Source organism: Anopheles ziemanni, chromosome X, assembly GCF_943734765.1.
Source record: "Anopheles ziemanni chromosome X, idAnoZiCoDA_A2_x.2, whole genome shotgun sequence".
NCBI classification, from domain to species: Eukaryota; Metazoa; Arthropoda; class Insecta; order Diptera; family Culicidae; genus Anopheles; species Anopheles ziemanni.
In genome coordinates, this window is record NC_080707.1 from 8,736,237 (window position 1) to 8,762,174 (window position 25,938).

The following is a 25,938-nucleotide window of genomic DNA, read 5'->3' on the forward strand; positions in this document are numbered from 1 at the left end:
ACCCCTCGGGAGCCCAGATGAGGCGAACCGTTATCATGATGACATACTTTGGAATGTGCACGTTTAGTATGTATCATGTTGTGAGATGGTGTGTGCGTGTGGGAGGATGAGACACACACAATTGTGCACACAATAAGGAGTCTGTAAATGAGCCTGTCGGTTCGGGTCGAGTGTTCGATGTTTCCACTCATCACGGCGTGCGTGAAGGAGAAGCCGCAAATGAAACCGAAAATGAAACAAAACAGAGAAAAGAACGAATAAAACTGTTCGCGTTAAAAATAAGACAGCCTGGTTGTATGGGGGGTGGTGGTGGTGGTGGTGGATGTTTGGCTGGACAGCATAAGCCGGCCTCGATCAGTCCGATACTCGATTAGTTATTAGATCCTAGTTATCGAATAAATACAGTTTCATGTGACTCTGACGGGTTGAACACGGTGGACGTCGTCGCAGGTTGCTGCCGTGACCCTTGGTTGCCGCCGGTGCCTCACTCAGCCATCGATTTTCGCCTCGTCGCGTTGCTAATTGCGCTATGTGCTTTTGATTCCTGATTCGATTTCATATTGCTGTGCTCGATCGTGGCTCGAACCTCGCTTCGAATGGGGGAGAGGGGGGTCCACGGTTCGGTCGGTGTTCCCTTTCCCGGGGGTATACAGATTGGATGACGTGGTTGCCTTGGGTGGAAAGCCGAGAGCCCACCGGAGGTGCTTACAATCTGGTGGACGATGGTGTAAATGCTAGCGAATCCGCTGCGTACTCGCGCTCGAGGCGACAGTTGTGTGGTGTTGTCCCTTTGATTTTCGCTCTAGTGTCGGGTCGTCGTGTCTGGTAGGTGGTGGTATTGGAAGTGAAACACTGCCGGCTCGTTGCGAGCCGGTGCGCGCTGTGCACATAACCTCGTTTCGCGCTCAGTCATCGTCCTCGATGACGATCAGTGGCGTCGTCGTTACTGGGTGCACATTGCTGCTGCCGGTGCCGGTGGCCACACAGGTGGCGATGGTGGTAGTGGTGCCACTACCGCCGAGCTCTACCGAGCCGCCACCCGCCGACTATCATCGGGACTGACAGGTGTCCTCCTTTTTGTGCATATCGATGGAGACGGGTAGCGCGGAGCCGGCTGGTGGTGGACCAGCCGAACCCGGACCGGACACTCCACCTGGGCCTCCACCCATACCACCGGGCCCGCCCGCGCCCGGCATCGGTCCATTGCTCGTCGCGGACGCGGGATGTGTTTGGGCTTTGTGCGGACCGCCGGATGGATCTCGGCCACCTCCGCCACCGCCCGAACCAGCACCGCCAGGCGTTCCGGGTCCGGGACCGGTAGGAGGTCCGCCACCACCACCGGGATTGCCTCCTCCTCCTCCCGCACCGCCACCACCGGGCCCGGACGGCATACGATGGTGGGGCGGGGGCTGTTGCTGCTGCTGCGGCGGTGGCACCGGGCTTGGCTCCTTGCCGCGGAAGTGTGCCGCCGTTTGGGCTGCGTACAGGAGCGACGCCTTCGCTTCCTCCGCCCGATAAGCGTCCATCAGCGGGTTGTAGCGTAGCGGGTGGTGTAGCGAGTCAAGCCGGTAGTCCCGGAACGGATCCGGACCCCAGGAGCCGTGCGGCGGGAAGTGCGTCGGCAGGCCCATCGTCGGGGGTAGCATCGTGCGCGATAGGTGCCCCCCAGGGAGCATGTGCACCGCCGGATGCCGCCCGGTCATGTACGGGTGCGGCATCATCGAGGGATGGTAGCGCGGATCGCTGGCGACGGCCGCCGCATGGCTGCGCATCAGCAGCTCGTCGTCCTTGCGCGGTTCCTCCTTGATCCGGATGTCGAGCTCGGTGCCGTTGCGCAGCGGCGACCGGTCCCGGTTGATCGAGGCGGCCGCGTTGGCGGCTGCGACTGCTGCGGCCGCGGCCGCTGCCTTCGACTCCCGCTGCTGCTGGTGCAGCATCCGCTCGCGCTCCATCTCACGCCGCTCCATCTCGCGCCGTTCCTTCTCCTTGCGCTCGCGCTCCCGCTCCCGCTCCCGTTCCCGCTCGCGCTCCTGCTGCTCCTTGCGCAGTTTCTCCTCGCGCTCGCGCTCCCGCTGCTTCTCGCGCTCCTCGCGCTCCCGCCGTTGCCGCTCGCGCTCCCGCTCCTCGCGCTCCCGCTGGCGTTCGCGTTCCTCCGCCTCACGGCGCGCGTTCTCCGCCACCAGGCCCGGGTCCTGCTTGATCGGTGGCCACCCCGCACCACCCGGCGGCTGCGGACCCTGCTGGTACGCACCGACACCGCGTGGCAACGCGCTACATGGAAACAAAAAGTGTAAGTGTCAGTGATGTACGAGATACGCTCTCAGCACCAGCATTCACGGTGGACACTCACCTGCGCCAGGGATCGTGCATCGCACCCGGCATCTGCGAACCGATCGGAATGTCGCGCGAGAAGGGCGAAAGGCCACTGAACGGCGAGCCACCGTACGGCGAGGCGTACCGACCGAACGGGGACACTCCTGCAAACAAAGCGAACGTAGAATGGTTGAGAAGGCTGGCCGAATGGGCGTCCGTAGCGGCGGTTGCGTGGCGTTCCTCACCTATGTGGCTGCCCGGGGAGCTCATGTAGCTGGGCGGCAGCGGGGCAGAATCGTACGGGCCCGGCCGCCCCGGAAGGCCTGCTGGTGGAAAGGTGGACGAGGGCAGATCGTGCGGGCGCACGAGCCCGGCCGCGGCGGCGGCGGCTGCCGACGGTGGGTACATGTGCGACGGTGGCCGCAGCATCTCCGACGCCGTCTTGATCGAGGCCGCCTTGTCCGGGTTCTGCTTCGCCTGGTGATGGTAGATCTCCCACGCGATCCGCACGTGCATCGCGTTCCACTTGCCCGTTTTCTGCAAAAGTCAAAGAACCAAACGAACGGTTATAACCCCAGTGCCACAAAAGCGCGAAACGCGACCGGGAAAAAACAAACAAACACAAACGGTGTTGCATGGTGGTGGATGGTGCCGGAGATCCCCGGTAACCTACCTTCTTGTTCGGGTCGACCGGTGGCGCCTGTTGCTTTGGACGACGATGAGAAGAAGCGTGTGGGTGATGGATGGTTGAGTGTGGTGGTGGTGGTGGTGGATGATGGTGGTAATGGCGATGATCATGATCGAGTTGTTGATGGTTATGGCGAAAAGCATGGAAAACATTCAAAAAAACAAACAAACAAACAAACAAACAAACAATGTATGAATGAATTGATTAAGCTGCAAACTGAAACTTGATGCTCAGAAGAGAAGGAGGCGCGCTTCTCAAAACAATTTATTAAACTGAAAGGGATCGGCAAAGTAAATGTTTTGCTGCTACAGCGCAAAGCCCAGCGGAAAAGAGAAGTGTCAAAACATTGACAGACCGAGTAGAAAGAGAAAGCTTTCCGATTTCGCAAGAAGAAGGTTATATTTTCAGAAGACTGGTTGATGTTGAGGATAGTGAAAATTTTACACTGATTAACGTTTGCATTAAAAACAAAATAGACAATTTTCCACGACTTTACAAGCAAAAACGGAAAACGCTAGCAACTTTCTGTTAAAAGCAAAATAAAGAGAAGCATTTCTTTTAAATTTAGAACATGTTTGACAACTGTATTATTTAAACTGAATCCACGGTGACTAAAACATTAGCCGGCCAAACTAAAACAGGCCGGCTTACTGGCCGTCGGAATATTTTTTTAAAGTACTTAAAAGATGTATCTTTACAATAAAATTTACTTCGTTCAGTTAACTTGGTAAACTTTTTTCTTATCGTCAATGAAAATTTGTCTATTTTTGTTAATGCAAACGCTACGAACGCAGACTTTTTGATGTAGAGGATAGAGAAACTGATAGACTGATGACATTGTAAATAGTACAAGCAATGAGCTGCGCAATAAAACTCATTAACGGTGATCCGAAATGCAATGATCGTCGATGGGTCGATGAATGTGGAATGTGCAGACGTCACGAGCGGAAAAGGGAACCTACCTTCGGCACGAACGACTGGAGGTGGCTCGGCGGCACAAACTGGGTGGGACCGCTGAGCCCCGGGTGGAGCAAACCGGGCGGGTAGCCGGCGTACGGTGGCATGCCGAGCCCGGTGCGGTAGAACGGCGAGTCGACGGCGCCGATCTTCGGCACGTCCTTGAAGAGGGGCGGCGGAAAGAGGGCGGGCGCACCGCCAGCCGCTCCCGGTAGCAGCGGCTGATGCTGGTGCTGGTGCTGGTGCAGGTGCGTGTGCTGATGCTGATGGTGGTGCAGCTCCTGGCGCAGGTAGGGTGGCCCGGGTTGAACCGCCGTCAGCCCGCTGCGGTCGAGAAACCGGTTGTCCAGCTCGCGCCGCAGCATATCGGCTTGGTCGGACACTGGAAGCAGGCAGAAGAGGAAGAAGAGCATGAGTGTTGCGGTGGGCGTGGAGTGGGGATCGCGGGTGAACGGGGTTACCTTTCGTCGAGAAGAGAGATTCGGCCGAGAATGGGTGCGGATGGGGTGCCGGCGGGGGCTGCGTGCTGGCCGGCGAGGCGACGCTGCTGGACGAGACGGGCACGGAGCTGCCGGCGGAGACGGTCGTGGGCGGGGGGATCGGCGTGGCGAACAGGGGCGTCGGAAAGGACGATGGCGACGAGACGGCGATCGACGAGCTGCTCGAGGTGACCATCGACACCGACGGCAGCTGCTGGTGCGAGCTGGCGCTGGCCGAGGAGGCGGCGGCGGAGGACGCGGAGGAGGAGGAGGTCGGGATCGAGGTGCCGCTGGCAGCGGCCGCCACCGCCGCGGCCGACGGGGAAGGTGGCGTCGGGCGCGAGTGTTGATGCGGATGCGATGGCGGCGGAGGCGGCGGCGGCTGATGGTGGGGTTGATGGTGGTGCGGGTGATGTTGGTGGTGGTGCGATCCGGCCGCCGCGGCTGCCGAGGACGAGGAAGAACTGTGTCCACCGCCGCCGGCCATGGCGGGCGAGTGGGAGTGCGGGTGCGTGAGCGGTACGGTGGGCTGGCCGGTGGGGGCAGCGGCACTTGGCGGCCACCCGGGAGGCACTACCCCGGCGCCCGCACCGGACGCCGACGAGCCGGAGGACGACGATGAGGAGGACGAGGAGAGGATGGTGCCGCCGATGGCGAGCGTCGTTTTGGGGTACGTGAGACTAGAAGAGACGGCCGCCGACATGGCCGCCGAGGAGACGGCCAGCGCAACCGAGTGTGGCAGTCCGCCGCCACCGCCGAACGTTGGCAACGCCGGTGACGGCCCACCTCCTCCACCCGGTCCGGGGCCTCCACTACCGCCACCACCACCTCCGTACGGTGGAATCGTGGAGCCGGGCGTCGAGCGAGACAGGCTGCTGATGTTACTGCTACAAAGAGATCAAGCAAAAAAACCAAGGTTACCAACGAGCAGGGGGAATGGAGGGGGGGGGGGGGGGAGACGATCACTTACCTATAGCTTTCGCGCTCCCTATTCGGACTGTGGCCGCGGGGTGAGTGGGGACGGGAGGAGATGACGATGCTGCCTCCGCTACTGCTGCTGCTGCTGCTGCTGCTACTGCTGCTGCTATTGCTGCCATTGCTGTTGGAGGAGCCGACAGCCGCCGCCGCCGCCGCCTGATGGGGATGCCCGCCCGGGCCGCCATTGTTGGTGGCGTGCGGGGACGGGTGCGAGGAGGACGTCGAGGAGGAGCCAGCCGAATGGTGCTGAGGCGGGACCCCGACACCGACACCGGGTGGGACGAGTCCTGCGGGTGGAGGCGGTGGGCCGCCGACCACGAGCTGCGGGTGATGGTGGTGACCGACGAGCACATGGCCCGCTCCAGGCCCTCCTCCACCACCGGCACCGGGATGAGGCGGCAGCAGGTGGTGGTGTGGGGGAGGCGGCGGTGGTCCGGCGGCTCCAGCTCCGGGCGGCAGATGAAGGCCACCGGGCGGCGGAGGATGTACCGGACCGTGCGCGTGTGGGTCACGGAGCGAGGGGTGCGGCGGCTGCGAGGAGTCACCGGTGGCAGCCGCCGCCGCCGCAGCCGCCAGCGAGTGGAGTGGGCCGCCGTTGCCGGGCACGAGCGACGGAGCCGTGCTCGAGACGATCGTGACGGAAGACGACGAGGACGACGACGAGGAACTGCTGCTGGAGCTGGGCGTGATCGGGCGCATCTTCTGCTGGCTGCTGGCCTGGTGATGCTGGGCGGCGGCTATGAGTGGCGACGGGTCGCGGTCGTTCGGAGCGCCACCACGGCCGTTGCCGGTGGGAGCCGCCGTCAGGGGCGGCTGTAACCGCGCGTCTATCAGCCCCAGCCCCATCAGCGTGTGCGGCATCGGCCCGAGGGCCGGATGCATCCGCGGGGACAGGTTGGGCGAGGTGACCGAGGGCGGCAAGTAGGGACTGTGCTGGAAGCCACCGTACGGCGAGTACAGCGGGTAGCCGGTGTAGCGGTAGTGCGGTGGCAGGCTGCCGAGCCCATTCGCCATCATAATCGAGGGATGATTAGCCGCAGCCGCCGCCGCCGCCGCCGCTACAGCCGCCGCGTGGTTGCCGTTGAGTAGCGTGGCGGCCGTCGGACCAGCCGCCGTCGCCGCTGAGAGCGATGGGACGCCACCGCCGACGCCGGGCACTGCCGGACTGTTGGTGCGCAGGGCTCCAACAGCCGCCGCCGCCACCGATGCAGCCGCTGCCGCCGCTGTCGACGACGAGCTGGTGCTTTCGAGCGAGGGATGCGCGGGTCCAGTTTGGCCGGCGGTGGTGGCTGGCGTAGCCGCCGGAGGCGTGTGCGGCACCGACAGTGGCAGAGAGGATGGTGCCGCACTGCTACTACTACTGCTACCGCCACCCGACGGACCGCTTCCACCAATAGCCGCCACTGATGAGCCGCCAGCCTGTTGCTGCTGCTGCTGCTGCTGCGATTGGTGATGGTGAGGGTGATGACCGCCACTGCTGGGCGCCATCGCAGGATTGCCGCTTGGTCCTATACTATTCGAGAGATTTGCAGCCGCCGACGGCGCCATCAGAGAGCCGCTCCCTGAACCGCCACCGTTCGGTCCGGCAACGCCGAGAAAGCCTGGCTTTAACGAACCACTGCTGGGTGCCGCCGTCAATGACTGCTGCAGCTGCTGCTGCTGCTGCTGCTGCTGTGGCGATGGAGGCAGCTGAGATTGAATGGATGCCGCCGCCGACGGGTGCGGCTGTGGAGGGTTGCCTCCGGCAGCTTGCGGTGATGGCGATGGCGGCGCACTGCCCACCACCGGTTGATGTTGCTGCTGCTGCTGTTGCTTCTGGGAGGACGTGGTGGTGGCGTTGCTGGTCGGTATCTTTGCGGACGCCATCGGCAGCAGCGGCTTGTTGCTCATACCGGCGGCCGTTTGTGGCGAGGCTGGCGGCTGCGAAGATGGTGACACTTGCTGTTGTTGCTGTTGCTGTTGCTGCTGCTGCTGCTGCTGCTGTTGCTGCTGCTGAGATGACGCAACTGCTTGTTGCTGGCCGCCGCCTCCGATTGACGTCAAATGCGTCCCCAGCGGTCCATTCGATACCTGGAACAAAAGAAAGAAAGAAAACGTAGCGAATTAGCAGTGCACGCTCTGCTTGATTGACACGACAATGACATTTCTCTCTCGGTCCCTCTCTCTCCCCCCTTCTCTATCTCTTTCATTCATTTCATTCGACAAGGCTCATCGGATAGACACGCCAGCTGCGAGCTCCTGCGGTATTAGATTAGGAGCCCAACAATGGCGGCCTCAAAATTGGAGCGTCCATCACACGGGGAGCCTTTAATTAGCATTGGAAATTAATTTAGTAGCACGGGATTTATAAACTTCCGTGCGCGCACACTCGCAATTCGGCGAAATCTGGCACTCCCCCCGGGACGTCCTTGCCCCCCTTGCAGCTCGAGCTCAGACACAGTCCACCCGGTGCTCCCTGGAATTATCCGTATCTTTCCCTCTCCGCCAGTGTCGATATATAAATATTTTATTAAACCATACAACCGTGCACCACCAGTCCGTGCGCTGAGTGTGTGTGACAATTTCCGGCCGGCAACGGCATCGTCGGGGGACCCGAAAAATTCACATCCGGCGCAGCCTATAAGAGAAACCGTGCACATATGCATGTATAGACGTGGAACTTTCGGATATCTCAACACGGAGGAGGTTCATTGTTCGGCCGAAATATTTGGTCGGCGAATCAATTGAAATGCACTATGCACATCGATGACGCACACACACACACACACGTGCGGCCAGAGAACTGTACAGAATTAATAAAAAAAAAAAAGAAACAAACAAAGCATTGCTCGTGTTCGGTGTTCTCCTCGGTATATGACATCATGTTTTATGCGCGGACTCGACTCGCTTCCAAAATCCAACCCGGGGGCCGGGGCCAGGGGACCGGACGGTCAATTGCACACGATTTGCATTGGGCTAGTTGCGCTGGTGTGAAGGTGTGTTTATGTGTGGCTAGCGATATAATTAAAATTCCCCACCGCACACACGTCGGTGGGCGTCGGATGTCCGATTTTCACGGAATGTCCAGAGCCATAACCATGCGACGGCTACTGCACGATGCCTCCTCCTCCCAGCCTTCCCTCATCGGCAAAACACTGTGATGATCCAATTGGGAGTTGGGAGTTCGCAACTCCAGCTCCTGCCAGCCCCGGTCGGCAGTATAGCGCACTTAGTTCAGATTAAACCAGGCGCTAATCAATCAGTGCCGCTTCGCTGCGACATCAATAAGCCCCTTTCCCCTCGTTTTCCGGTGCCGGTAGAGCCAATCTCTTGGCAGGTTCCAACATCCACAACCATTTCCCCAAGGCCAACGTTCCAGGAACTACCAAAAACACTCCCTCCCTCTCTCGAGATGGGTCTCAATTTGGAAAATTGAAATAGGTTGTACAAGCTGGTTTTATTGTTTGGGATAACATTATCTGCCGACCCGAGGTGTTGGGGACAAGTGTCCGTACACCGGTTCGGCTGCCTCTTGGTATTCGTCGTAGTCTGCCAAAGTCTGAAAACTAGACCAAGCAGGGTGCAGACAGTGGAAGATGTATTCACCGGAGTCCCATCCCATCTCCGTTCCAGATCCTTCCGAAGTTGGCGTCTCCTCCTCTGGGAACTTACCTGCATTGGTGTTGATGGATAAGGCGGTGGCAGGCTCGGTGGCGGTAGGGCGGCGGGCGCTGGCGACGGTGCCGGCGGTGCCGGACCAGTGCCACAGGGTGGTACCGGCACCGGACTGGCGCTCCCGGCCAGCCCGAGTGGTCCATTGCTGAGCGGCAGCCCGGTCGGAGGGAACTCGGGCTTCCGGGGTGCCCCAGCCGCCGCCGGGCTCGAGGCCGCCGTCGTGGGCTGCGTTTGCGGCGTCGACGCGAACACTACCGACCCTCCATCGGAGCCCTGCAAGTACAAGAACGGACGACGACGCAACGAAACAGGTGAGTGTTAGTGAAACTAGCCTCTCCAGTGGAAAAGGAAACACAAGCCCCAACCGAAAATGGTCAAACACACCATGTCACCCTTCACCCCACTTTTTCAAGACATTCACCCAGAATGCCCGCTAAGGAACTGCGAACATAGGATTAGCCTAGTAATCGGAACCATGACCCTTTTTACGGAATGACTCGGACTCGGAATCAGACTGAACAATCATCCTGAGGGATCTCATCTTTTAGTAGTTCTTTGTTCTTGCTTTTTTGTTTTGTTTTGGATTTGAATCCTTGTGCATGATTCAAAGCTCTGTATGGCGAGTCTTTGACCACTTATTCAGGTCCGACTTTGTTTATACTGGCCGCTTTTGATTCGTAGTGCTTGTTATTAATATTTTTTGTCTGTTTTAAGAAGGTTAGGATGTTGATATTTCCAATGATCCCCGACCAAGTCATTCTTCGTGTGCTTCACAGCTCCCTTGCGAGTTGGATAAAAGCTCTTTCTCTCTTAGGAATCAGTTATAAGCTTGAGATTCGAATCTAAGCTTGGCGATTAGTTGAATCCCTGTTTAGGAATCATATTTATCGGGCGATTAGAGACTCATTCAGGGATTACAACCTCTATTGAGATTTCATATCTCTTTGGCTGGTTATAACTCATTTTTCATGTTGTTGATCACAACACAATTACCACAACTGTCTGTGATTCTCTGTTCAGGATTCAAATTTTTGTGGCGTCTAATAGCTTCTTCACTCTTGAGAATCTTATTCCTGCTTGGGATTTGGATCTCGGCTTGGCGGTTAGATTCTCTTTTACTTACTCTATTGGGGATTAGAGTTTCTGAAGAGGAATCATATCTATTTGGCGATTAGTATCATGTGTTTACTGATTCATTCAATTCTCTTTGGTGTGTTAGAACTCCTCTTGCGTGTTGCAAAACATGCTTTCATTCATTCGCGCTGGATAGACAACCGACTTTCCACGACCGAATCGCGTTCAAAACCCTCGTTTACGTGAAGAAGTCGTGCCTGTCGTCGGACAAAAAACGAAAACAATAAAAACAAACCAAAAATACACGTACATAGAATAAGATGTTGTCCGGGGAAGGAAGACGAAGCAGACCGGAGAACCAGACAAGCGGAGAAGAAAAATGCGAAAACGGAATGTGTATTATTTATAAGTGATAAATTGATTCTCAAGTGGTAAGGGTGCCGCCATTAACCTTTCATGTAGCCAGCCAGCAGCAGCGCCTGGCGGAGCTAAACAAGTCGCGACAGCTAACTCCCGCCCCCTCCTCCCGCGCACCATTGCCCGTGCCAAAGGTGTCACACCGGTCGCGGTAATGAACAGTAAAATAATCCATTAATTATCATAATTACAAGGTAAACGATGATCCGGACACGGACCGAAACATTCGCTGCCGACGGGTATGTGGGTAGTGGTGGTAGTGGGTTTTGTTGGCTGCAGTAGTAACGTGGACGTGGGTTGGATTGGGACTGGAGCAATAAAAAAAAAAAACAACCCGTATTTATAAACCCACCCGGTGAATGGAGGATTGAATGTGTATTGGAAAAGCAAGCGAAAAGGGGAAAAAAAACTGCGCATAGGCGCTACGAGACCGTAACCGACTGTGTCGTCGCCGTCCGCGAGATTTCGCTCCGGAGCGATGATTTACGACGCCACCTACTTCAATACCTAGGGAGCCATTTCTGGCCAGATTTTTTCGCAATCCGCCTCCACGTCGGCGATGGTGGCAACTACGCATCTTAACACATCATCATAATGCTTTTGAGACGCTCGTTTGTAACGCTCTTTTGAACCCTCGATCGATGATTGATTGATTGCGTTACATGCAACTGGAGATAAAAGGACGATTGTTGCATTTCAATTTCAATAAATTACATTATCCATATTTATTGTGTTTATGACACAAATAACACGTGCATTGAAGTTTTAATTCTAAATAGGGTTCATACGTGTACATTAAATTTCCGTACATTAACCGTTTGAGATTGCTGTACTTTGTATTTGTGAAAATTGTTCAATTGTCAGAGATTTTTGACACTTAAATATAGCTCGGATACAACCATTTTAACTTGTTACATTAAAAATAGACTAAAATCGTAACACACAAGTGTCTTGTATTGTGATCTGCTTACATTATTGTGGTTGTATAACCGCACTGTCACTGTCAATAATTTTTGTTGTTAAAATCTTGTCGACAAAATTATTGACGTTCGATCGAGTCGATGCCAAACGTTAGCCAGCAGATGGCGCTGGCGCTTTAAAAAGGACACTGAAGCGGGGGAAAGTTATTTAGAATCTTTCTCCTCGGGTCGTTAACCCCGACAGGATGAGCGATCAGTGAAATAAATTCGGTCATTCGCCACCAAATTTTAAGTCCTTCCACAAGTGCTTAATAAAGTTCACTTAAAAAGGAATCAAAGGTAAAACAAAATAAATAAAAGTTTCATTGAAAGCATGTATTAAAATTCGTCTTTTAAAACATTAATGTACGTAGGACTTATACGTTCTTTGTGAATGCTTTATTGAAATTCTACTTCGAAGTGCATTTCACATAAATAAGGCACACATTGGAGGACAAGTAAAGACTTGTAAACAAGGTTTTTATTCAAATGTATGCGGCCGATTGCTGTACGAAGCGTGAAATTAATTTGCACTAACAATGTATCGATAGAATTTTCTAAATTGTAAATCGAGCGGGATATGTTACGACACAAGGTAAAATGCGAGTCACTTGTTTCGTATGACAACCAGAGGTAGATAACAAGTCCAAGTGTCCAGAAAATGGAAAAGGAGTTCGCTTTAAAAAGGGTCAGCCCGTTTCCTCCCAATTCGTCGCTGGGAGAGTGGGAAAACAACGAACAACGTTGAGGTTTCCTTGCAGCAAGGAGAAAAACCCCGGGGAGGGATAGACAGCGTGTCGCAAACGGAGAGGCAAACAGCGTTAGCGGTGCCGCTGATTAAGTTGGCACAATTACCGCCGGTGTGTGCAAGTGTGCGTTTCCGTCAAAACTCGCGCCACGGCTCATCGTCCCGCGGGGTGTGTTCGTTTCTAATTTTCCCGCCATCGTTAGATGCACACACGTACACACGCACACACGCACGGAGCGTGATGCAGGCACATAAATTCACCGCAACATGTTCGCAAACATGAGGGAGGGAGGGAGGGAGGAAGGGAGGGAGCAGTAAAGTGGAGTGCAAAAATAAACCTCGAAACAAGACACTCCTCGATCTTGTTAAAAGAGAAGTGTTAACGGAGGGAGAAACGGTGGTCTCTGCCGTCTTTTTCAAGACCCCTCCCTTCCCTCCCTCTCCTCCTGAGAGGGGGGGGGAGGGTTTCACGGTGTGTGACATGACTGCTGTGACAAACCGTCTTCTCCCGCCGCGACGTCGGTCGGCGTTCCACAACCAGAAAGTGGCAGGCAGACTGGCTTTGATTGCTCATAATTAAAACTGTCATCTGTCAACGGGTCGTCGGTGGCGGCGGTATGCGTACCACCGAACACCAGGCAGCCGATGGGATAGGGGTTGGGGTGACGGGGGGGTGGTGGAGAAGACAAATCGCGGCAAGCGATTTGTAATTGAGGTTGTTAAACATAGGCGTGAGCGAAAAATTAGTTGACCGCCTTCTCGACACCTCCGACCTCCGCGCCCGATATTGGGTGAGAGGGGAGGGGGGGGGGGGGGGGGGGGTGAGAGAGTGGTGGCGGAGGCAGGCGCAGTTCTTAGCCGAGTGTCTCGACGAGGGCTAATTTATGTGTGTTTTTTTCAATACATCAATTATGAAACATAGTTTTGAAGTGGTTTTTCTTTCTCCGTTTTCCCTGACGTTTTCCCCTCCTGTCATTGTCTAGTAATAGGACACGGGTAGAGTGTATTATTTTTTCAATCGTTACTGTGTTGGATGCGGTGTAAATCTTGCGACTTAATTTAACGAAGCGCAGAAAAAGCTAAAAACAACAAAACACTTCATTACGCCGAAACGGATCGTCGCGCGAAGTGCGGGAGCAAGGCGTGTAAACGCCCGCGGTTGAGTAAATTATTACGATTGCGCGACGATTTGCGGGATGTGAGTGTGAGCTGTGAGGATGAGAAGAAAAAAAAGCAACAACAACAACAACACGGGGTAACGCGTTGTAAATCACCCGCGACACCTCCGGCCCCTCCCGAGTGCTGAGGAATGTCCCTGCGGTTTCTCCTGGGTGACACACACACACACACACACACACACACATAGTGAGCGGTGGAAACGAAGTGGCCAGGAAAATGACCCCCGTTAGCGCTGAATAATCAGTGGAATTAGCTCACCACTGCTCATTGCCATTTGCCGCCCTGGGTCCTTTCGTTTCTTCTTTTTTTTTCCCTCTCTCTCTCTCACACACACACACACACGCCAATGCTCGAGGTAGCACACAATTTGCACCTTTCCGTGCAAACGTTGCGTGCGCAAAGAAGATGCAAATCTCCTGCTTCGAACGGGATGATGAAGAAATCCTGCACTGCCCGCGATTAGGTTACGCCTGCGCCATGTCTGCGTAAGTTGTTTAATTAATGTCTTCCTGTCAGAATTCACCCCTCCCCACCTACACGTCCCACCCCCCGCTCCGAGTTCACTTTTAAGCCTACGGTGCTGCGTATTGATTGCGTATCGATCTGGCTGAGATAGCCCGTCGCTGGGTGTCGCAATAATCGTGTCGCGCCGCCATCACCGCACAGTGGTACAACGTGCCGGCCTTTGGTTCGACACTCCATAAAACCAATAAACTCGTCAATTCAATTAACCCATCAGAAAATCGTCAATGAATTAACCAACACTCATGTAGAGCGAAATTGAACCATTAAAATGTGTTCTAATTGGTCACGTTTTGGATCATAGTCGTGCTAACTCTGGAATGGGTTCGGGAAGCCACCGCATTGCAATTGTATCCAAATTGAAAAAAAAAACTGGATTCGACACTGGATGTGGTTCCGTGGAATTTGAATTGCTCCATTAAATAAGGATTACCCGGATTGAATCCGGATTGATCCGGTAAATTGAGGGTTGAATCGGTAACAATCAAAAATCTCCCAGTGAATCCGATTTGAATCGAATCCGACTCCGATCAAATCCAGGGCCCACAAGATCCGAAACACTTGCAATTAAATTTGAAGAATTTTTACTGAAAAGTGAACTTTACCCAAGATTCATTCAGGTTGATACATGCATATTTGAGGATTCGCATCAGATGAATCCTAATGAATCTTTTTGATGTTTTACTGACAGTGATCAAGCGACCAAACAACCGATACAACCGGATTCGAATCCGGAGCGTTTACCAATCACTCATTTTAGACCCACCATTTATTTCCCTACCATTTACATAGTGAATCATTGGAAAAAACATGTTATGCATAATCGGTGAATTTTGAAAATAAATGCATCGCAATAAAAAAAACCCACAATTAGTAACTTGTTTGTATTATAATTTAATTATTATTGAATAATTTGTTACGGTATGCCCGCAGGTTTAACAGAGTGCGCAGCAAAAAGGCTTGTTTCATGTACCACCCCCTTTCCTCCGGTGTCTGAACATTTGCCCAACCACTTCACCGCGTCCCCCTCCCACATGGGGGAGCTTTGGTTTTCTCCGGTGTCTCGCCTGTCAGCCGGATAATTTAATGTCAGGCTACACATACCATCGTACATGCGTAGTGCATTTGGTTCAACTTTTTTTTGTTTTTTTACAACGCCAACCGGAGCGAGGACAAGATCAGAGATGCAGAGGGAGGAAAAAAAAAACATCGGAAGAAAAACAAACAAATGTCCATGACCACGGTTCGGAGCTGCTCTCGTTGGAAGTTTTATTTCAACAAAATCACAGCATGATATCTGAGAGGGTAGTGGATGGCCAGGTAGGGGTGAAGGAAGCGTTGGGTTTGCACACGGTTGTGCATGCATATCCATTACCACACACACCACATTCCTGCCGTATACGTACATGCGCCCCTGGTAACGACGCCTAAATCGATAGAAATCGATAATACCTTTTAAAAAACATCGATTTCGTTATTACATTACCCACCCCGCACCATTCCTTTTGTTTTTGAACGGTAGCTGCGACCTTCATCACGCCTCGAGGGTCCACCACCCGTAGGACGCCATTTTCCAACCTCCCGGTTGTTTGTTTTTCTTTCTCCAAATCCAGACACGACACATCCTGATATACACAGTGGGTGTCCAGCGGAAGAGGAAAATGACCGCGTACATGATATGTGTGAGTTTGTGTGCGTATGTATGTGTGTGTGTGTGTACGGTCGGTGGAGGAGCGACGCCCCACACCACAGGATCCCGTCCCCCCCCACGGTGCCATCATTATTGTTTGTAAATTGATTTCGCTCGCGAAATACATAAATATTTATTTCGAATGAATAATAATGGTTTCAGCAATTCGATTCAATCCTCGGTGGCGGAGAGGGGGAAGGAAGCGCAGGGCAGTCGCAGCAAGGACAACGACTACTATGGCGATGATAAAGATTATGTTGTAGCGTACATTTCCGCGTACACCGTAGGCTAAGGGATGATGTGTCAGACGGCAAAACGGTGAGTCCATCGGGAGAGGGAGGGAGGGGAAGGACCAGGAACGCAGGGATATACAAATCGTACAACCTGTGGAGCACGAACCCAGAATATCTGGGTGCATCTCAGCCATGAACCATGGATTTCGCTGGTCTGTTCCACTGCAGGAGATCCCTAAGACATAGGAGAGCCCTCTACGTTGCGCCTATAGAGAGTCGTACAAGGCCTGGACACCCCATGCCACACCACGATGGCCTTTTTCAGCGCATGCCTCAGCCTCAGAACCTCCGGGCGGTCCGAGTTCCACAGATGCAGCACCACCGCATGGGGTCTTGGGGTTCCGCCTCCCACTCGCGCTCTTATCTCGCCATCCAGATCTAGGTGAGCAACAGTAGCAAAACGAGGTCCGACAATCGCCATCTGCTGCCACCGCTCCAGTTGTGTTCGCCGTCAGTTCCCGGGGCAGGCTCGTTAGCGGTGCAAGTAGTCCAACTACCAGCCCTTTGCGCAGAAGCGCACGACTACCGGGCCACCTCCTACTCCACACCACCTCTGCACCCTTGCGATCCCGTGAGAAGGAACCAGTTTGTGGTGCAACTGAGATTCGCCACAAGATTGGCACTACAAGAAAGCCAATGGCAGTGGAGGGGGATCACGAAACCGAAACGGTAGTCCCCCGGACCCAACTCCCCCCTCAGTGCTGCCAATCCCCAGGCCTCCTCCTCTTAGATCCTCAAGCTCGGAACGTTCGCCAAAGGGAGTTGCATGCCACCGAGGCGATAATGGTGATGCCTCTGGCGACACGCCGTCGTACACCCAAGGCAAGCTCTAGGGGGAGTTACTCCCTTATACGACCGTACACGCCTGCATAACGGTATACAAGCTCACCACATCGGCGAGGAGAGAAATTAGACCTGAAGTGCCAACACTCAAGGCTTGAAAATTTGAGCTGTAATGTAGTAATAGTAGTCGTATAACTCTATCTTGCAGTCCAAAACAAAAAGGTAAAACATCTCAACAACGTGCTAGGCGAGCATTTCATCGAACCATTCTGTCGTTACTTAAAAGTGGTTCATCCAGTCATTTCTGCAATGACCCAGTTCCGTGTTTTTGTTTTGTCATTCTGTAATTTTGATAGCTCCGTTCCGTTCTTTTTTTTTCAACCACTCCGTTCCAGCTCCCTTTCTCTTCCTTCTCTTTTCGGACGATTAATTTATCTTTACTCTCCTCTTTTTCACGGGATTAAAAGAAACCGTTTGCGCGATGAGTTTTGCAAACGAGTTCGATAAAAAATTTCCCCCGAAGGACGGGGGTTCCAAATAATCGGCGCAGTTCCGACTTCCTTCCGTTGCCGAACCTACTCAATCGAAGGTCTTTGTGAGCGTGATGTTATCGGCAATCGTACACAGGAGGGGGCGAAAATCGACTGATTGAATATGTATCACCGAAGCCTGAACCTCCACGGTCCCCCCCCCCCCCTTTCCCTTCCCTCTCTTACTTCCTCATCTTCATCCTCCTCCATTGTCATCCACAAAGGAAATGCATTTAAATCGTTTTACCTGCCAGACATCGGTTTCTAAAGATTCCAAGGACTATGGAAAGGGGGAGTAGTTGCAAGTGATTACAGGATCGACAGCATTGCGTGCTTCTTCTCGTAGTGAGTTCATGACAGCCTAAGGCAATGGAAAATTCTGGACATTCTGGAGTGGAAAAATGGCGTTCGCGTTTCTTAGGTGGAACGCATCCGTGTGCTGTTTTCTTCAGCTACTACGCTGCTGTGTGTATGGGTGTAGAGAATATTCAGTGAGGAAAAAAAGGCAGGATAGGCAGGAAAGGATCGTGAACATCGACTTGGTTGCACAGTTTTTCTTTTTGTCATTCCATTTCTCTCGTTACTGTTGCCCGCGGAGAATATCACGTTCCCGGATCGCGTTGTGGTTGGGTTGTGACTATGTGCGCGTTTTTTACTCTCCTTTCCATATCTTCCCCTTGCTCACAACCCTCCTCGCCCTCTGCACATCACTCGGCGGCATGTGGTTCCCTCCAGGGAGCGAAAACGAGCCATTTATCGAGCGTTTTATGAACGATTTGATCGCGCGTGCGAGCACATCAACCAGCAACACCAACCCGCCTCGTCATCCCCCCCATCGGTTGGCCAGAAAACACGTCGGCCATGTCTGGCCGTGGCTTGGGCTTGTAGAACAGCGCCGAACCGAACGCGGGAAGGCGCGAGCGCGCGCGCCGATCGTGGATGGTATAATTTATACAGGAATTAATTGTTTATTTACCTTTTACGATACACCTACGACCCCGGGCCGCCGCGACGGGTGGGAAAGATTACTGCGCACACACACACACACACACACTCGAAGCAGCGAAAGAAAAAACTACAGAAATACTGGAATGTGCGCTCGGTTCGGTTCGAAAAAGGCAACCAGCGGAGTGTCAGAGAAGAAGCAAGAGGGCTGCTTTAGTTGGACACTAAATGAACCGGTTGTAAAACAGGATAAGCGACCATTTCTTCCCCCCTCACATCATTCCCTCATCCCCCTATCAAAGGAAGGAAAAAGAGAGATTGGTTCGATTTGCGATGGAGCTTCGGATCGCGCGCTCCGTCAAATCGAGCACAAATCGACAGACACACTCACACACATAAAAGGGCAAAAGGGCCTTCCCCCTTTCCCGGGTCCGATGTCAAATGTCCGCGCTTTCCGCCAGAGCCGGAACCATTTCCGAAACGCGCGCTCCGAGAAGGAAAACGAAACGGCCAACGAAAAGTGATGCACAATCGGTGGTGCCCTTCTTTTCGAACTCACCGATGTCCGTGCCGGAGTCAATCAGTTCCGTTGGTGGCCGGAGTTGATGATGAAATTATCGTTTTCAGCCCCTCCGCTCCCTGTTTGTTTTTTTTTTCGCGCCACGGAAGTGTGAAAAGTGAAGAAATTAGATACTTCGAAACCGCTTCGGTGCGTGCCACTGTGAAAACCACTAAACGAAGAAGGGTAAAACGGGCTGCCTTTTCCGAGCGAGAGAAGAATTTAAAAGAGTAAAACAAAAGCAAAAAGAAAACCGAAGAACAAGGCACAAACAATTTGATGGAAGAAGGAAAGTTTGCAAGCGCGAACGAGTTAACGGGGATGCAACATAAATCAAATAAATAAACTGTGTTTCATTATTTATCTGCCACTACTTAGGAAGCTCCCGAAACGCTGCATCCATCCGTAAAGAAGAAAAACTAACCCCTTCGTGTTTCGCGTTTTGGAGAATTCTTGGAAAATGTTCTTCTTGGTTGTTTTGTTTTTATTGTTTGTTTGGCCAGCGTCAAGACAGCCCTCAGTCGTAAAATTCCAGGGTCGGGGGGGCCCGAAAATCATCATCCTCATCATGCACATCACAGGTTCGGCTGGGTAAGCCATGAACAGAGAGAAGCTACAGCAAAAGCAAACCCCCATCCCATCTCCCCCCCCAAAAACGTACAAATAGGTGGATTTGGTGGAAAACACAACAAAACAAAACTGAAGCACAAAACATACGCACCGAAATCTTTGCTTCCCCCCCATCTAAGAGCTGATTCTCGTGCGCCGAGAGGAAATAAAAAGCAAATAAACATAAAACATCATGCGCGCTAAAAGATGTTTTGGCAATCCTCCCATCATATCCTCCCCCGGGAGGGGGTTTGGCTCCGCCAAAGGAGGGAAAAGTTGCGCTTCGTTTAGCCGGAGCTCACATTTCGTGGCCTGTTTAAAGCATAATAAATATACATCTAATCTCGCACCGTTACCCCCTCAACAAACGTTAGTATGCTTTTTTTTCCACCCTAACGTTGCTTCTTCTTTGCCACTGTAGGCTGTGTAGAGCTGCTAACGACCGGACCACAAATTGAGATGCGATAATCCCTTGGCTTGCCCTTCGCCGGCTGCGAAGCGAACGATAGATACACTTTCCCAATTCCACTACATTGGGATTGATTCCTTCTTCAAGATGTTTTCATTAGGGTGATCGTTCAGATGCTATAAAAAATAAAGCCGTACACCACAGTGTCATAAAAGCAAACGCTGCACCCGTAATGTATCCAACCGTCACTTCACAAGAAACAGTAAAAAATGAAATAAATAAACAAATAACATGAAAAAGAAATGAAAAAATTATAACGAATGAGTTAGAGAGTGAGGGAAAACCACATTAAATACGTTTCAGGTAACGAGAGTAACAAAGCAAACTCTCATTTGTAAATACAAGATTGCGAATCATATAATGGAACTTTTCAATCAGTCGGTGGAATGCTTCATGTCAGTATTAGAATAATACACGTTTACAATTAAAACTGGAAAGTTACAATCATATAATGGAATATGATTATATGACGAGTGAGTTAGAAAGAAAGGGTAAACACCGTTAAATGCATTTCAGGTAACGTGTGTAAACAAAGCAAATTGTCATTTGTAAATACAAGATTGCGAATCATATAATGGAACTTTTCATTCAGTCGGTGGAATAATACACGTTTGCAATCAAAACTGGAAATTTGCAATCATATAATGGAATTTACCTACATGTCAGTTTTATCAAGAGTTCTGTTGAATTTAAAAAATGTCATGTTTCATCAAGACATCGATTTGTATGTTTTTATTACGTCATACTCATGTCAAATACTTTCATACACGGGAAGAACAAGGGAATTAAACTGAATTTCTAATGTAATATTTGCAGTTGATGCTATCTTGTCGCTATTGGCTTCCACAGAATTATAAATGAAACCCCACATCTGTTTGCATTGCTGCAGAGAAGAATTGCATACTTCCTTTAAATGTATGCAACATTCCATTATATGTCTGAACTTCCACCGTTCCACCAACTGGTTCAAGTGTTCCATTATATGATTCAATACCCTGTAAAATAACTCTCAATTTTTCTGTATTTTTCAAAATAAAAAAATAAACCATCGGCGTATACTTTGGTTCCAACCGGACCCAGCGGTTACGACTACGGTTCATAGTTTTTCCGTTTTCCGTCCCTTCTACTGCACTTTTCGCAGCCCATCATGATATCATCATCCTGCGGAACAGGAAGGGCCCCATTACCGTTAACCCGTCATGCGTAACTGAACGCGCTCGACGTCGTCATTGTCGTGTCGTTTGCGAAATGTAATAAAATTCCACGCGAGAAAAACGTCAAGATGGCAACATCGCATGGGAAAGGAAGGGGGGGGGATGAAGAGCGCCGCCTCCGTTCGAAGACTTTTGCTTTTCTCGCTCGCCGCGATTTTCCGCGCGAAAACTCCGAAACCACCGATTGTGTGGGTTTCTTCTCGTTCTCACCCCCCCAAGAAGCAGCGCTGTTTGAGTCGTATTTTGTTTTATTATTTTCCCTCCCGCTCCCTCTCTACCAACCCCCGCCCCGGTAAGGAGCCTGGAGGGCGTAAAATCTGCTGATATTTATCGTATTATGCCATGGAGTAGATTTGCCACACGAGTGATTTAACAACATGATCACTACGCAAACATTTTCCTTCGCCATCACGCACGCTCGGTTTCGTTTTTCCTACTCGAATTATGTTGGCACATGCGTGCGTGGGTGTGTGCGTGTGTGTGTGTGTGTGTGATGGAAGACTTGCTGCTCGTCATCCCCTCGTGGAAGGCAGGGAAAATAAAATCCACCCGGAAAACCACCCGAAGGCAGCAACCAGGAACAAGAAGAAAAGTATGGCCGAGCGGGAGTTAAGTGCGTCGGGCGCAACATCGAGGGAGAAAAAGGGGGTGGGAGAGGGTGATATTTGACAAGGATTTGATGACAGCAATTGTCGAGCGAGAAAGGGAAAGAAACAAAGGTCGCATGCTTCCTTGTCGTCCCCGCCAGCCGTTGGCATGTTTGTTGGGGTGGATTTTTTTTTTTTTGTTCAAGGATCACCGAATTTTCAACAATAAAAGAAAACGTGGTGGAAAAAAGGGGGAAAACTCGGGATCCTCCGGCATAAGAAGATATGATTCGTTTCAACCAGAACACAAGCAAAGAAAGTGCAAATAAACGACGACATGGCGCACACTGCTCCTCGGTGGCTCGGCGTCGCTTTTCCGAAAGCCGGGCGGTCCTTTTTCCTTTAATTTTCTTACTGTATGCGTTTTTTTCCCCCTGCTGATGGTTTCACTGATCCCTCGCCGTTTACTGCGCGAAGACACAATAGCAATAAAAGCGTAATCTGCTCAACGACCATCGGGATAGGGAGGGGGAGAGAGAAAGGCCAGCAACACAAACACATATTATTTTATCTGACATCATCAAATGTTGTGGTGTTCCGGGGTGGTTTCGGCGTTTCCTCAGCCTAGTTTTTTTATTTATTTGCCCAAGGTTACGAATATTTTTGCCTAGAGCAGTTGATTTTATGCCGCTCCAACAGCCGACCTATGACATTGCACAGTGGGAATGTGGCTGGACGAACATTGAAAACCAAAACAAATCGTAACCTGCATTTGTCGAACGAGAATTGGCACTTTGTGTTTTAGAGATCCATGAATCTTTTAATAAGAAATTTATGAATCCCAAAAAATCATCAACTGATGAAAATGTATGAACAAAAACTGGGTACAGGAAACCCCTTGTTTCGGAATTCGTGAAAGATCCATGAAAGATTCATGAAGATTAATTAAGGTTTCGAAAGATTCGTTTGAACTGTTGAAGATTTGAATCCGCAAAGATTCATGAATCCATCTGAATGAATCTTATGTGAATGATTCATATGAATCAATCTCGCCTAAAGATTCATACGGATCAACACTACGCTTCGCCATGAGTAGGTTTCAACTGAAAAAAATGGTTTAGAATTATTGTGAGAAGTTTTCTAAATGTTACTTCTTTTGGATCCTTCTTCTAATCCTCATATTACTTCCGCTCACTAATCTACTCCGAGTTCGTGTGTTTGAGCGAATGAGTTAGCACTTGCCCACTTATATACTAATGTGGCTCGACTACTCCTCTCTCAAGCGGCTCATGCTCTCGCTCATCCAAGGAAAAACTAAGCAGGAACGAAAGTGAGATAGATGACTCCTTCTGCGAGCCAGCTCAGTTCTTACAAATTATACGGAAGATTTAGAACGCGCTTTATTACTCGCTAATAGAGTTCGTCTAATATGATATTCAATTTGCAGCTCTCGTCGACTATTGTGCGTGTGTGTGAATTTATGTCGATTAATCCCGCAGGGAAATGTTGGTTTTATGGTTCCATTCCGGTGGTGCAATTATTCGACGGTGAAGGAAAGTAAACGAAAGGCTCGACAGTGGTACATATATCGCTATCGCGCACGCAAAAGACACATGCACACACACACGCATTTGATATTTGCTCGTTTTTCCTACGGCGCTTTCAGCCGAGGGAGAGTTTTCAAAATCCTGTTGTTGGCCGCCGCTAGCCAAAATCTATTTATGGCTGCATTTTTATGGTCAGTTCGCACACAATGTAACAGAGACATACACACAAACCCCGCGAGGAACGTAAATCGTACACAGGAAACGTCGGAGTTGGGGAAAAACGGGAAAAGCCAATGGTAACAAATCAGGAGCCGACACACGGCGGTTAGAAGAGATTCCTTGAGGAGACTTTGTCGTCACGCCACCACCTTCGGTCTCGAAAGTACCTCCCTGGACCGCTGGACTCGAGATGGAAAGAGATTTTTCCCGCATCGTTTTCGTTTGCTTTTTTGTTGCCATTTTCATTTTTACACTCGACGTGTTTCCTCGCCTCCCTTTTCCGCAGCTCGGCCGAAGGTTGTTTTAGCTTTTTATTGCTACTATCGTGCCCATCACCATCATCATTATCATCGGTGGCGTTTGCAGCCATTTGCTTCCCGCGTCGGAAGGGAAGGTTCTGGGCTCTTTGCTCGTTTATGGCAGTTATGGCTTCTGCTACACACGACGCAGCCAGCAAAGAAAGGCGAAGAAATTCCATAAAATGATCACATTATGCCCTTATTTGGGCCGCGCCTCCCGTCTTTGCCTCGTCCATTTCCCTGCCAACAATATGGCGATATGGGGCCTCTCTATCGAGAGATTCCGCTTTGCGACGGGACATAAATGTGGCGTGCGCGTCTGGAGGATGACGGGTTTTTTTTCCATGCCAACCTTCCCCTCACCGACGATAGGAGGGGAAAAGGAGGGAGCGAGTGGGGTGGGGGGTGAGGTTCTTCGCACATCCTTTTTGTGCACTAATCATACCCGAACCGCCGTCGACTAGGAAGTGAAGGGAATAAAAAGAAAATACTACCACCGGTTCCCACCGGAAGAGATGCTCTGCCAGGAAGAAGATGTGCACCCCTGGAATGATCAACCCCTCTCTCCCCCTCCCTACCCCCTTCCACCGCCTTTTTCCCTGGGGCGGAAGTTTTACAAGGGGATAAAAATGTCGTAAACGTTCGTTTTATTTTTACAGTTTTATAACGCTTAATCTGTCGTAACGACTCTCGGGCCGGCATTAACCGATCGGTGGCCACCGTGCCACTACCGGGGGCAGCTGGTCCTCCTCCTTTCGATGCCGCCGCGCAACAGCAGCAGTCCGGTCCGGTTTTTCCGGGTCCAGTCTCTTCTGGACCACGCTGGACGAATCTGGTAGCAGCGATTCCGATTTTTTAAACAGCAATATAAAAGCAATCAAATGATCTTAAACATCCCGAACCAGCTCACGACCACCCCCGGACACTGAGCTGGTAGTAATGAAGCTTTCGCAGAAAAAAAAAACACAAAAAATACGACCCGGAACGTATCCTTGTCGTTGCGCGCGAGATGAGTTCATCTTCCGCCATTATGGCATCTGCTTAAACCTGAACAATAACGGGAAGGATGGATCATTTGTACCGGGAATCGTTTACCATTTCGATGGATTATTTCTTCCCGAGAGAAACATGACACAAATCCCGTCCTTGCGATATTACAGACGAAGAGAGAGAGGGTGAATTTGAAGAGGTACATTTAGAACTTTAAAGAAAAATATTATATACTAGGTTGGGCAGGGTATTGCTAACGAAGTTTTTGTAGCGATTCAGATCATAGAAGTAAAACAAAAATATAACAAGCGAAATACAGAAATTATTTCCAAGCCACTAATAAGTATTAACGCATTAGACATATTATTTTGAAGGACACATGCTTTTAAAACAGATGAAAGGCTGTTTATGGTACGGAATTACGCTCATTAATAGTGACAATTCCTTTTAAATTCCTATAAGGAACGCGCGAACCCAGCACAATGAACCTAGTGAGTCATGTAGCTCTTGCGCGCGTGAGACAACACTAGTTTGCATACAAAGGTTGTTTACATTTCGATCTGATAGGATTTTGAAATTATTTTACATTTTTTATTACATTTGGTGTATTACGCACTCCGTTTAACCATGAGCCATGCAATACAATCTTAGATAAACCCAGCGGTGTTTGCCAAGAAAGAGATAAGTAGAATTCCACGAACAATGTCTTCGGTAGGAGCTTATTCCATTCCATTATATTCGTTCTCTTTCAGTGACCAGTGGAGAAAAGTGACCTTTCAGAACCACATTTTAATTATATTTATTTTTTATGGTATTTGGTTTGCGTAAATAAAGAAAACATTCCACTGATTGCTCCTCCAGTGCAATTTTATCCCCCGAGGTTTATGGAAACGAGGTGGCACTAAATCATTGCACTTCCAGCAAACTTCAACCCGTCGCAAGATGATTGCGTGTTGACGGTTGACTCTAAACGGTAATGAAGTGATTGCGAAACCGTGCATAACGCGAGCAAGGTTTCGAGAACGGGCCTGAACGTCATGTCAACCCGACACCGTGGCGATGGATCAACCGTTAGAGGGCAACTCCTGGCTGCCAGACAATTCGATGCAGATGTTATGCGCGCGATGTCATGCGATCGATGATATGTAGGTACGCAACTCCCGGTTCCCATTCCCAACGTCGTTCGATGTCGAGATGCTTTGGACTCATCAGAACACCAAAGAGCCAGCGAGGAGC

At 51.0% G+C, this 25,938-nt stretch overlaps 1 protein-coding gene across 1 annotated transcript in view; it reads right to left on the reverse strand.

The window, feature by feature from the left end:
- Window positions 1–1,049: 1,049 nt before the first annotated feature.
- LOC131290989 (protein encore) overlaps window positions 1,050–25,938 on the reverse strand; it is a 101,251-nt gene continuing 76,362 nt past the window's right edge. Inside the window, exons 4-11 of the mRNA XM_058320180.1 lie at window positions 5,408–7,485; window positions 4,758–5,324; window positions 4,420–4,661; window positions 3,964–4,340; window positions 2,987–3,019; window positions 2,559–2,850; window positions 2,351–2,477; window positions 1,050–2,271 (exon numbers count right to left, since the gene is read on the reverse strand). Coding sequence (XP_058176163.1) covers window positions 1,050–2,271; window positions 2,351–2,477; window positions 2,559–2,850; window positions 2,987–3,019; window positions 3,964–4,340; window positions 4,420–4,661; window positions 4,758–5,324; window positions 5,408–7,485 — 4,938 coding nt within the window. The remainder of the gene's footprint in view (window positions 2,272–2,350; window positions 2,478–2,558; window positions 2,851–2,986; window positions 3,020–3,963; window positions 4,341–4,419; window positions 4,662–4,757; window positions 5,325–5,407; window positions 7,486–25,938) is intronic.